General features: G+C 40.8%; 1 protein-coding gene across 6 annotated transcripts in view; it reads left to right on the top strand.

Annotated features, from left to right (window-relative positions):
• The window catches only part of LOC125452825 (kelch-like protein 29), a 371,153-nt gene that overhangs the window by 335,911 nt on the left and 21,573 nt on the right, over nt 1-13,669 (top strand). For all 6 annotated transcript variants that reach the window (XM_059645636.1, XM_048531718.2, XM_048531717.2 and 3 more), the window contains one exon: nt 4,858-5,002. In XM_059645636.1, the coding sequence (XP_059501619.1) occupies nt 4,858-5,002 (145 nt within the window). The remainder of the gene's footprint in view (nt 1-4,857; nt 5,003-13,669) is intronic.

The raw sequence follows: 13,669 nt of genomic DNA, 5'->3' as shown, positions 1-13,669 counted from the left end.
CCTTTTCTACCTTCTGTTTTTGTCCTTGCTCCCCCCTCCTCTAACTCATTACATAGGTTCCTATCCCCCAGCATATTAATTTAAACCCTTTCCAACCACTCTAGCAAACAGTCCCCCATGACATCACTCCCAATCCTGCCCTGGTGTACCCCGTCCAATTTGTACAGGCTCCACCTCCCCCTGAACTGGTCCCGATGCCCCAGGAATATGAAACCCTCCCCTGACACCATCTTTGCTGCCACGTATTCGTCTGGTATATCCTGACATTTCTCCTCTGACCAGCACGTGTTCCAGGTAGTAATCCTGAGATCACTACCTTTAAGGTAGGATTTCTTATCTTTCTTCCTAGCTGCCTGTATTCTGTTTTTAGGACCGCATCCCTTTTTTTTTTGCTTTTGTTGTTTTACCAACATGTACCACGACCACCGGCTATTCACCCTCCCCCTGCGTAATGTGCTGGATCTGCTCTGAGATATCCTTGATCCTAGCACCAGGGAGGCAACATACCATCCTAGGGTATTGTTTGCGCCACAGAAATGCCTGTCTATTCTCCTTACAACTGAGCCCCCTGTAATGATTGCACTAGTACACTTTTTAACCTCATCCCAATGCAACTGAACCAACAGTGGTGCAACACATTTGGCCGCTGCAGCTTTCCCTCAAGAGGTCATTCCCCTCAACAGTATCAAAAACGGCATATCTGTTTTGCAGCGGAATGGCCACAGGAGATTGATGAAAGCAGAGAATGGAACATAATTTATTTCAATGATTTCTGAAATGTAAGAATAAGGGCAGCGACTAGGTTTTATAAGAAGTGGAAAGGAAGCAAGCCAAGGTGTTACAAGAATGTTTCGCATGAACCCCAATGAGATTATTATCCCTTATCATCCTATTCCATCACTATGAGCAGTTCAGCCTCATGGATGTCGGTTACCTGGCTGTGTCAGCAGAATACAGGGATAGAATTATACAAAAAAACTTCATTATTATTTAAATAATCCTTGATTATTACAGAAGTAACATATTTACATTTTCTGAATGTTAATCAAGGTTAGTTTGTTGATTGTGTAAATTTGAAGGCAGCTTTAAAGATGTTTTTGATTCCCCTCTGATCAAGACCTGGTGTTGCTACCCTATAAGAAGGAGGAAGGCAAAGAGGCAGAGTGAAGATTAAAGAATGAGTTATTTAGGTCGCAGTCATGTTCACTTCCAAGTTGCTACTCTCCACTCAGCACCTATCTTAATAGTATATGTCTGAGTTCAGAGTCTGCAACAGTAGAAGCATGTGAATCTATGACTTTCCAACAATTTTCATCATTAGGAAGCAGAGTGATTAGAGCTGTATTATTAGCTCCAATAATGAATGAATGATTTATTGTTGCTTGTATTTTAAAGTGAGAAGTCCAATAAATAAATAAACCTCCAAGTACAAATACTGTTCCCTGAAACTGTACTGACAGGATAAAGATATGGGAACTGCTAGTGGTGTGATTTAATTGCAGGAAAAGACAAAAGATGAAGTTTGTTTGGATATTTTTAAGTGAGCATATTACTTTTTGAGGTGTACATAATAATTGAGTGTACTGCTTAAGATTGAGGTTTTTTTTTAGTTCATGTTGTCAGCCCTTCTCCAAGTTTCTGGCATAAAAACCGAAAGAACTGCGGATGCCGTAAATCCTTCCTCAGAAGGTCACCAGAACCGTAATGTTAACTCTGTTTTCTCCTTCACAGATCCTGCCAGATCTGCTGAGCTTTTCCAGCAATTTTGTTTATTTCCAAGTTTCTATCCTTTGCTCATGGGTTAACTGTGAGCCACATTTTGCGGGCTGAGGACCCTTCTATGTCCCTTTTCACCATGCTGTCTCTGACTGAAAATGTTTCCCTTCAGGAACACCGTCTGGAAAATGTGGATAGATGGAATCAACCCAGATATGAAATTTACATTTATAGCACTTTAAAGTCAGCATAGTTTATAAAATAAACATTATAATGCAGTGCAGTCTCTAAGTTATTAAGGATAAAATGTTTTGTTGTTGCAGGGTGAAATGACTGTACAATATTGTTCACTCAAATGTCCAAAAGTGAGCTGTTTCTTCTTTGTAAGGGTCCAAAATTAGATCCCTTAGTTTCATGTATAATTTATAACATATGATTAATTTGAATTAAAATTACACATGTACAATCAAAATTATTAACCAAAATTAAGATAAATGAACAGGGCGGAACATATGTACTGAACATATCAGAGAATTAAATTAATGGGTAGCAGCTAATGATAAGTCTCACTCATTTTATGAGTGTACGAGTTTGGTCAGGAACTGGGACGTAAGTAGTTTGCAAGGTGGAGTTGGGTTCTATGAGGTAAGTATTGAGTCATTTTGATTGTTTTTAGGAGTTACACTGTGCATTTGATGGTCTGAGGTTTCGTGAATAACTATTTTGCTTAGCTTCATATAACTATCTGACGTCTGAGAGTTCCAAGTGTAGCAGAATTTTTTTTAATTTCAAAAATAGTTTTTGTTCGTAAAAAAAATCTTTATGCACATTGTCACAAATGCAGTTCAGTTCTATGCAGTAGCATATCAAGAAAACAAACAAACATTGGAGGTCGACTGTATCCGAACAAACCAAAAACATCTCTTACTCGAACAAGACTATTCCAGCCTGTCTGCACCACTGCACACTGCCCTTGAAGCAGCCGGTTTGGTGGTGGGATTGAGAGTGTAACACATCTCCTTCTGGAATGTGCCTTCACAAGGGAAGTCTGAAGAGAGATGCAGTGGCTTTTGCCGAGGCTCATCGGGAGCAGCTCCGTGACACAGGACTCCATACTATATGGTCTACTCCTGGGACACTCACCAAGAGAAACATCGATTGGACATAGAAGAGTCCTCAGCCCGCAAAATGTGGCTCACAGTTAACCCATGAGCAAAGGATAGAAACTTGGAAATAAACAAAATTGCTGGAAAAGCTCAGCAGATCTAGCAGGATCTGTGAAGGAGAAAACAGAGTTAACATCACGATTCCGGTGATGGAGGACCATCAACTCAGTGAAAGACACGCTTTGGTCTGTCCTAAACCTGTTGGTCTTCCAGGTATAGTGAAGTGCCCAGTGGAATTTCCAATTTTCTGGGTAACTACTTTGGCATGTGCTGTGATAGGAATTCTGCAGGATCCTCTTGTGTGACTCCCATCTACACTGGAGTGATGACTGACTGACTGGCCGGCCAGCAGCAAGTCTGCTCCACTCTGTTGTTTTCCTCATTCCTCTAAAGGTACCGTATGGATTAATTTCCTGGGGGCTTGTCATGTACCAGAGAGCCACCTTTACTTTGTCCTGTGAGACACATATTAGGGAGTAAAGCTGAACAAATGGTGATGCTGTACTGACTCCTGAGATGCTGCTTGGCCTGCTGTGTTCATCCAGCTTCATACTTTGTTATGCTGTACTGACTGCTCTGTTTGTGCTTCTCTTACAGCTGCCACCATTTTTAAAGGGCCTACCTTCCACTTGGCAGCCAAAGCTCTGCTTCAGACCTAGCTGGCTCCTTTTAATGTGCAAATCTTTTAATTTGGGTCCTGCAACTTGCAAAGAATCCCACTTGGGATTTTGCTTAAAAATGAATTGCTGCATTGTTTTACCCCATCAACCCTTTCCCTCAGCCCACCCCGATTCTCCTCCCCCCATCAAAATGTTCCAGTTACTCAAAACAAAACTAGTAATAAAACAGAGATAATAGGAACTGCAGATGTTGGAGAATCCAATACAACAAGGTGTAGAGCTGGACGAACACAGCAGGCCAAGCAGCATCAGAGGAGCAGGAAGGCTGAAGAAGGATCTAAGCCCAAAATGTCAGCTTTCCTGCTCCTCTGATGCTGCTTGGCCTGCTGTCTTCATCCAGCTCTACACCTTGTTATCTCTAACTGATGCACATTGTTTTATTCATTCACAGCATGAGGGCCCATCCCTAAATGTCATAAGGCAGTTAAGAGTTAACCACATTGATATGGCGCTGGAGGCACATGTAGGCCTGACCAGGTAAGGATAGCAGTTTCCTTCCCTAAAGGACATTAATGAACCAGATGGGTTTTCCAACAATCAGCAATGGATTCATGGTCATCATTTGACTCTCGATTCCAGATTTTCATTTTCGTTTGAACTCAGATTCCACCATCTGCCATGGCAGGATTTGAACCTGAGGCCCCAGAATGGTACCCGGGTTTCTTGATTAACAGTCCAGCAATAATACCACTCGGCCACATGCTCCCCATTTTACAAAGATTTTCCCCCTGATTCCACTGAATTAACTGTAACGCCTATCTGCCACACTTAGTCCAATGTTGCCCTGTTTTGAATAGCTTTTACCACCACCACTGAAATTCTGCTGTTTTTTTTTCTGAAGGACGGTCTAGGCCAGAAATGTCAGCTTTCCTGCTCTTAAGATGCTGCTTGGCCTGCCGTGTTCATCCAGCTCTCCACTTTGTTCTATAGTTATAATACAGGCCAATATAGATCGAAAGCATCCATTTTCATAAACCCCAAAAGATCAATTTCACCCCATTGTAATTTCACTGTTCGCTAGCTTACAATATGTGCTATTTATTTTTGTCAACACTGATATTCTGCAACATACTCTTTGGTAGATTGCAAATATATTTGTTAGAATACTTGAAAATTTCCGAGGTTGAAACAGAACCGTATCCCAGAAAGAAAAAATGTTGCATAATAAGATACTGGGATCATTATATCAAAATAATATCTCAGAAATAACTGTGTCTGAATGAAAAAGAAGTGACATGACAAAATTCCATGTGAAGTAAATTTATTCTAAGTGATTTATTTTGTTCCATCGACAGATAACAAGTACGCCCCAGCAGTGACTCTCAATGGTTTTGTCTTTATACTTGGAGGTGCCTATGCCAGAGCTACGACTATCTACGATCCTGACAAAGGCAACATCAAAGCAGGGTCAAACATGAACCACTCGAGGCAATTCTGCAGGTATGAATAATCAGACAGAGCAGCGCTATTTTACTGCTTAGCTACGCAAAGCTATTCAACTGGAAGTTTCAAAATTCTGCTCTGCTGCTTTAAGCACAGTGTATTCTCCTCAGTGCTTCATTGTAAGTATTTCTAGTCAAACCCGCAAAAGTTTTCACTTTGGACCTATCAAAGTTCTACACCACAATTAAACATTCACTTCAAGCTGAAATCAATGGGAAATGATTGGCCAAGTATTAGAAATCGTTGGCTGATTTCAAACAACTTCTAGCCCCCCAGTCTTAACTTGGCTCCCAAAACTCACTGCCCTCAAAAACTCCAATTACATTGATCCTCAGGAAGACTGAAGAACTGACACTATTGATTTTTTTCACTGCAAAAATATATTTTATTCATAAAAAATCTTTACTTACGTAGTTGCTGAAGCAGTTCTGTGCAGGTTTTGCACGTGAATAATATATATATATTACTTACATAGGGTTATATTTTCATATAAGGCACTGTTCTATCTGATAACTGAACAGAACCCCCATTGGACTTTGACAGAAAGACCTTAAATGGTCATCCACAATTGATTTTTTTTATTTCAAAATATACTATATTCATAAAAAATATCTTTATGTACATGTAGTCACAAATGCAGTTCGGCTCTGTGCAGTAGCATATCAAGGAAACGAGCAAATGTTGGAGTTTGACTGTGTTCAAACGAATAAATCAAAGGCACATTTTCCTTGAACAAGACTATATTTATCTGCACTTGCAGCATCAGGAGGGTCCAGTAACTGAACAGACATCCATGTGGACATCACAAGCTTCAAAATCTCCCCCTCCCCCACTGCATCCCAAAACCAGCCTAGCTCATCCCCTCCCCCCACTGCTACCCAAAGCCAGCCCAGCTCATCCCTGCCTCCCTAACCTGTTCTTCCTCTCACCTATCCCCTCTTCCCACCTCAAGCTGCTCCTCCTTAAACCGGAGGAGAATTAAAAGACCAGTGCTATCCCCTTGCAACCTTCAGACATCAGTCTGCTGCCACATTAAGATGAGGCTGACAATAGCGAAGTGCCTTTCCTCAAGGGAATTTTTCGGGGCTTTACACCAAAATATCATCTCCTCAGAAAAATGGGTGCGAATACAATGTCTACATTAACATTTGAATTTCTAGCATGGCATTTCAGATGATTTCTTTTGAAGAGTGAGAGCCGAAGTAAATTGTATGCAAATTAGTATCAGAATGTGTATTGATATTTCCTTCTCTGGTATCCAGTTTGGATCAGAGACAAATTGCTCCACCAAAAACAATACTAGCACTATGGATTCCAGAACTCCATTTAGGGGAAACCTGCCTTCAAGAGACAGATTATTCTCATCAAGAAAAGTATTCAATTTTCTTTGAAAGGTCAAAACATTTTTTAATCAACAGAAATTGTAGAAAGCTCAACCTCTGTTTCTCTCACTAATAGTGGTGTTCCCTCCTTTTCATAAAATGGAATAAACCATGAGCAAAGCCACTTTTACAGTCGCTGAAGATATTTCATCTGCCTTTCTCCAGAGCTGTCATCAACTGCATTATTAACAAAGGGCAGGTCACCTCCTCCCATCATTCATTACAATTGCTCAATCCCATATCCAATAGCTGAGTCAAACTTTACTATCTTCCACAACTCAGACCTGCTAAATACTGATCCTTAATATAAATATAATTCCCTAAAACAAATAGAAAAGTGATGCATCATTGTAGTGATGTTGGGGGAATGAGATGTTCCTTTAGACACTTGCTTCTGGCCCACATCCATCCAAACCTTTCCTATATGTGTATCTATCCAAATGTCTTTTAAATGTTGTAGTTGTACCCACTTCAAGCCCGCTGCGTCATTTGATTTAAAAAAATGCCTGATCTGACTGTGGTCTCAGCTTTACATCTCAGGGAAGTCTGGTTTTTACAGTGACAACAAACTATTTCAGAAACCTCTGATCTTTAATGCATTTTTTTTCCATGCTCAACATTGCAGTCTCTTTAACCCTGTGCTTTCTTTTTATCCTGTAATTGTCACGTTTTTCATCAATACTGAGATACAGGCTACTAGACGAGCTGGGATTGAGGTTCACAAGGAAGAGGTATTAGAAATCCTACAGAGCATGGAAATAGATAAGTCCCCTGGGCCGGATGGGATTTATCCTCGGATCCTCTGGGAAGCCAGGGAGGAGATTGCCGAGCCTTTGGCATTGATCTTTAACTCGCCATTGTCTACAGGAATAGTGCCAGATGACTGGAGGATAGCAAATATGGCTCCCCGTTCAAGAAGGGGAGTAGAGACAACCCTGGTAATTATAGACCAGTGAGCCTTACCTCAGTTGTTGGTAAAGTGTTGGAAAAGGTTATAAGGGATAGGATTTATAATCATCTAGAAAAGAATAAATTGATTAGCGATAGTCAGCACGGTTTTGTGAAGGGAAGGTCGTGCCTCACAAACCTTATTGAGTTCTTTGAGAAGGTGACCACACAGGTAGATGAGAGTAAACCGGTTGATGTGGTGTATATAGGTTTCAGCAAGGCGTTCGATAAGGTTCCCCACAATAGGCTATTGTACAAAATGCGGAGGAATGGAATTGTGGGAGATATAGCAGTTTGGATCGGAAATTGTCTTGCTGAAAGAAGACAGAGGGTGGTAGTTGATGGGAAATGTTCATCTTGGAGACCAGTTACTAGTGGTGTACCGCAAGGGTCGGTGTTGGGTCCACTGCTGTTTGTCATTTTTATAAATGACCTGGATGAGGGCATAGAAGGATGGGTTAGTAAATTTGCAGATGACATAAAGGTCAGTGGAGTTGTGGATAGTGACGAAGGATGCTGTAGGTTGCAGAGAGACATAGATAAGCTGCAGAGCTGGGCTGAGAGGTGGCAAATGGTGTTTAATGCAGACAAGTGTAAGGTTATGCACTTTGGTAGGAGTAATCAGAAGGCAAAGTACAGGGCTAAAGGTAAGATTCTTCGTAGTGTAGATGAGCAGAGAGATCTCGGTGTCCATGTACACAGATCCTTGAAAGTTGCCACCCAGGTTGACAGGGCTGTTAAGAAGGCATACAGTGTTTTAGCTTTTATTAATAGAGGGATCGAGTTCTGGAACCAAGAGGTTATGGTGAAGCTGTACAAAACTCTGGTGCGGCCACACTTGGAGTATTGTGTGCAGTTCTGGTCACCGCATTATAAGAAGGATGTGGAAGCTTTGGAAAGGTGCAGAGGAGATTTACTAGGATGTTGCCTGGTATGGAGGGAAGGTCTTACGAGGAAAGGCTGAGGGACTTGAGGCTGTTTTCATTAGAGAGAAGAAGGTTGAGAGGTGACTTAATTGAAACATATAAAATAATCAGAGGGTTAGATAGGGTGGATAGGGAGAGCCTTTTTCCTAGGATGGTGACGGCGAGCACGAGGGGGCATAGCTTTAAATTGAGGGGTGAAAGATATAGGACAGATGTCAGAGGTAGTTTCTTTACTCAGAGAGTAGTAAGGGAATGGAACGCTTTGCCTGCAACGGGAGTAGATTCGCCAACTTTAGGTACATTTAAGTCGTCATTGGATAAGTATATGGACGAACATGGAATAGTGTAGGTTAGATGGGCTTGAGATCGGTATGACAGGTCGGCACAACATCGAGGGCCGAAGGGCCTGTACTGTGCTGTAATGTTCCATGTTCTATGTTCCTCGCCCTCATTTGTATTTCTAGTACATACTGTACACCCTGCCTCCTCTTCATTTAGTTTTCTTCGACTTTGGTCACAGGTCTGTGTGGCACAGTCTTTGTCACCTGAAAAAAATTATTGCCCTTTCCTCCAACAATCTCTGATGGCTGCAGGACTACCATTTAGTGGTTTGCTTTGGAGCTGTCAGAAATCAGCAATCACAAGAGAGCACAGAACCGTTGGTGAAGGAGGAAGCAGGATAGAGAGAGGTTAGAACCAGCATCTGTGAGCCTTCGATCCAGAGCACCCCTTTGTCCCCTCAATGATCAGCTTCTGTTCCTCAGCATTACGTTGCAGTGGGCCCCTGCAGCAAAGCATCATAAACAAGACAGCACTATCTGCCAGCAAAGTCGAATGTTTCTTGCTTCAAGGCTGTTAATTTTTCATGAGGAGGAGAGAGATATCATTGCCTTTGATTGATAGGCTGAGTAAGGTTACAATTTATTTTGTTTGAGCTTTTGTTTTATTCCTTACTAAGTGACATATTTTATTGGTACATAAGGGATGATCTTTTGTACACACATCTCACTTGCTGAGTGTGAGAAAATGATGATATGCCTCATGTGATTTCCCAACCACTGTTAATTACAATTGTAAGTATCATGCAGCTGTATATTGGCTTTTGTTTTACTTGCTAGGAGAAGAATTTTCTTGGGCAAATGTATTTGGAGTGCTATTAGTGTAGAAGCATTTTTTTTAAATATAAGCATTCATTGTCCAACCCTAATTGCCCTGAGAGTCAATCACATCACTGGGGGTATAGGTTCACATGTAGGACAGAGCAGGTTAGGATGGCAGTTTCCTTCCCTAATGGACATTAGTGAACCAGATGGTTTTTTTTCCTGACAATCGACAATGGATTGTCAGCCATCATTAGACTCTTAATTCTTAAAAAAAAATTGATTTCAAATTCCACCAGATGCCATGGTGGGGTTCAAACCCAGGTCCCCAGAACATCCCTGAGGCTCTGGATTAATAGTTCAGTGATAATACCACTAGGCCATCGGCTTCCCTGAGCATAACTATGTAAAAAGAAGAAAAAAAAACCTGAGCTGATCTTTCAAGTGAAGAGAGGATAGGAGCACCCTGGAAATTATAAGCAGGAGATCTCCTGGCTTCCACACCTCTATCATTGTGGCAATGTTCATGTAAGCCTACCCACTGAGCAGACCTGAGCCACCCCCTTACCACCCACTTCAGCAGGTCGGTCAACTTTAAATAACAACCAGGCTCTGTCATGTAATTTGAACTCCAGTTTGAGTTTGTAGGTTGAACTGGGCAGGGCTATTGCCATCACCATCCAGACCACTACAGCTCACCTTAACCAAAAACCATTAACTGAAGAGGACCCATTGTTGTGTTTACCTTTTTGCGGGGTGGATTTGCATCTCTGGGTTGTACAAAAAGCACTTGCTTTGCAGCCACCACTGAAGCACCCCTTCCCTTCAGAGCCCAGGGCTACTCTCGGACATATCTTCCAACTCAGTGGTGACCCAGGCTACCCTGGGAAAATTAGTCTCCAATTTTAGCATTATGGACCAATTCGAATGAGGTCAATCATTCAAAATGGTCACATTGTTGAAGCAAAGGGATAGTAATCACAAGCTACAACATCAGAATCGAATACAAAGAGTACGGTAAAAGAATAAATTCTTCTGACAAACCAAGACCTTTTCAAGCTATTTATACACAAATGCACGAGGATCCTATCAAATGCAACAGCCCATGTTTTGTTCAGCTTAATTTCAAGGTATAAACTTTTACCCAATTTATTTATCCTCTCATCAGACCCTTATGTCAGAATCTGCCAAAATAAAGCATTGAAATTAAGTACTTTCATTTAAAAATATTGGTTTTGTGAATGATGTTAGAAAACACTTTGGAGAATTAACACAAAGGATTTTAGATGCATGCAGACATTATCTATCAAGATTCTATTCAAGTGATCACTTAATTGAGTCATTCTTTTATTTTTCAAATTACCTAGTTAACCTTGGAAATAAAATCTAATATCTGAGAAATTGATAATAAATTGATACCAAGTACCTATTTTCTAATAAGCAAATGAAATATGATGCTTCCTTTGCACTGTAACCATTCCGGTCATATCGGGAGGAAATATTACTATTTTCTGGCAATGATTAGCTCAGTAATTCCATTCCAGTACTGCATTGCACAGTCCTCCTTAACAACAGCAATTTTAATCCAAACTCAATGTATTAATCGTTTCTGACTTTTCCCCAATTGTAGTCATGCTTGTATAAATTATCTTGTATGGTTCAAATAGATCATTCTGACATTTCTGGATTGTTTTATAATAGAGTATTATTTAAACTTCTTGAATAAGAATTGCAATCTCAAATTTTCAAAGTTATTTGTACAACTCATTTTTACCAATGTTTTAATGTTTATTTCTTTAAATTCCAAGCAAGCACTGGCAAGTTAACACTAGTCTGTCAAGATTTAATTAAATCCAGCTCCCCTCTTAATTTCAATCAAGAGATCTCTTATATATGTCTTGAAGGCCCATTCACTCCTGCAATTACATCAAGAATGCCAAAGCTTTCTTAGAGTTTATTTTGATTTCTCCTCAGCCTTCAAGTCATCCTCCAGGGTATAAGATTTCATGAGGATCCTTTCATTAGCCTTTGGCTATAATACCCTCGAAGCTGCTTTCAATGCCCCACACCTGTGTAATTCACAGCTCCCTGCATTTGTGCTCAGTGATTATAAGATGGAGATGTATCCATGTGAACTCTGTGCTCTGTCTCCTGGCTTTTGGTAGACACATTCTGCTTTCTTCTGGTCTGTCCTGGGCTAATTACCTTCTGCTAATAGGACTAACATAGATAAGCCCCTCTTGCTTCAGGTTATCCAAGCCTTCAATTTTGATTTCCCTTCATGAACTCTCCTCCAAAGTGAGTTCAAGTATCCACCCACATTCCACATGATGAAGGATACAGTCAGCGTTTTCTTTGCATAAGGAGCAGGCCCAATTAACCTCTCTGAAGAAGAGTCCAGACCCGAAACGTCAGCTTTCCTGCTCCTCTGATGCTGCCTGGCCTGCTGTGTGCCTCCAGCTCTATACCTTGTTATTTCAGACTCCAGCATTGGCAGTTCCTACTATCCCCAATTGACATTTCGTCCTTTTGCTTCCTCAAATGTCAGTCCCAACTCAGTTACTTTTTTTTTGAGCATAGAAAAGCTGATTTAAAAAAAAACTCCCAGAACTCAGCTCTGAAGTGAGGCTGGGGTTATTTCCCTCAGAATAAAGAACAAGAGGGAATCTGATTGAGGTGTACAGAGTTTTAAGGGGTATGCATGGGGTAGATAGAGTGAAGTTTTACCCCTTAGTAAAAAGGGTCACTAACCAGGGCACAGAGGTTTAAGGCAAGGAGCAGGAGCTTTAGAGGGAATTTGAGGGGGAAAAAAGTTTGGAAAATTTGAGGGGAATAAACAAGGCTGTAGGTTTCTAGAAGTCATGGCCTGAAAGTACTGTAGAGGCAGAAATCCTGAACATCTTAACAAATTATTTAGATAAGCACTCGAAGCATCATAGCATACAAGAGTATGCAGCCAAATGCTAGAAATGGGACTAGAGTAGATGGATGTTTGTTAGACACATTGGGCCAAAGAGCCGTTTTCCATGTTGTAAAATCTCTACAACTCTAATTACAATGAAAGCTCCATCCTGAATTATTTAGTTCTATGGCAACAAACACTAGTTGGAGTGTCCAGTACATAGTTATATTAAATAACTTTACACTTTAATGCTGTGTAAATGATTTTTTTTTTCATTTGTGGGATGGAGGTGTCACTGGCTAGGCAGCATTTACTGCCCATCCCCAATTTCCCAGAGGACAATTAAGAATCAGCCTCATTGCTGTGGCTCTCGAGTCACACGTAGGCCAGACTGGGTCAGGACAGCAGATTCCTTCCCTAAAATGACAAATGGAAAAATTGTGACTTTCTCTGATAGACAAAGAAGAGATATAAATGAAAAATAAATGGTTAAAATTGAAAGTGTCTTTGTAAACAGTGTTCTAAACATTAAATTCAATAGATTATATCATTTCAGTGTTTTTCCTTTATTCAATCATGGGATGAGAGACGTTGCTGGCTAGGCAGCATTTATTGACCATCCCTAATTGCAGGCCAAATTTAGATATGGGTTTCATTGTCATGTGCGCTCAAATACAGGGTACAAGAGTACAGTGAAAAGTGCCATCTTAGCTACAGAATTAGAAAAATAAAATAAAGTTAAAAATTTCAGCACCACAATCTTCTTAGTATAAAAGTAGAAGAATAAAGAAATAAAATAGTTAAGAAAGGACTACAACGTTTGACATTTTAAGCCATGGGCCCACAGATAGTCCACGCTGGGCTTCCTCAAGACGGCTTACTCTCCCCCTTGACCAGTTTAGATAGATAAACAAAATAAGGATATTCTCATTAGCTGATCATCTAGGAACACTCGGATATTCTAAAAAATGCAATTTCATTTCAGCAAAATTGTAAATTTAAGAAAGTTTCTGAAGGCTGCTGCTGCCATATTTTTCAGTGTGCGTTTTGTTCATTTTTTGCTTGAGCAAGCTACTGCTTTGCCTTCTGTCTGTTCAGACCTTGCTACTAGCTGATCCTCTCCCTCATCGCTTCCCTGCCTCAACTCCTCCATTCCTTCTCCCTGCTTGCTAAACCCCCATCACGACCTGCTTTCTTCCCCAAGCCATTCTGCCTCCCACTTGCCTTCAAATAAGACGACTACTCAGCCAGGATAGGTCAACATGGGCAAAACATAAACCCAAACTGAGCTTTGGCCAATCAAGGTCTGTCTTCTCGCCTTGCCCCATGTTTGATACACAATGGTGTCTCTCAAATCATAGAACCACTTGGCTCTCCTCGAACAGAAGGAGATGCCTGTGGTCACT

This window comes from Stegostoma tigrinum, chromosome 4 (assembly GCF_030684315.1).
Source record: "Stegostoma tigrinum isolate sSteTig4 chromosome 4, sSteTig4.hap1, whole genome shotgun sequence".
Classification (NCBI taxonomy): domain Eukaryota; kingdom Metazoa; phylum Chordata; class Chondrichthyes; order Orectolobiformes; family Stegostomatidae; genus Stegostoma; species Stegostoma tigrinum.
This window is presented reverse-complemented; position numbering and strand designations above follow the sequence as displayed.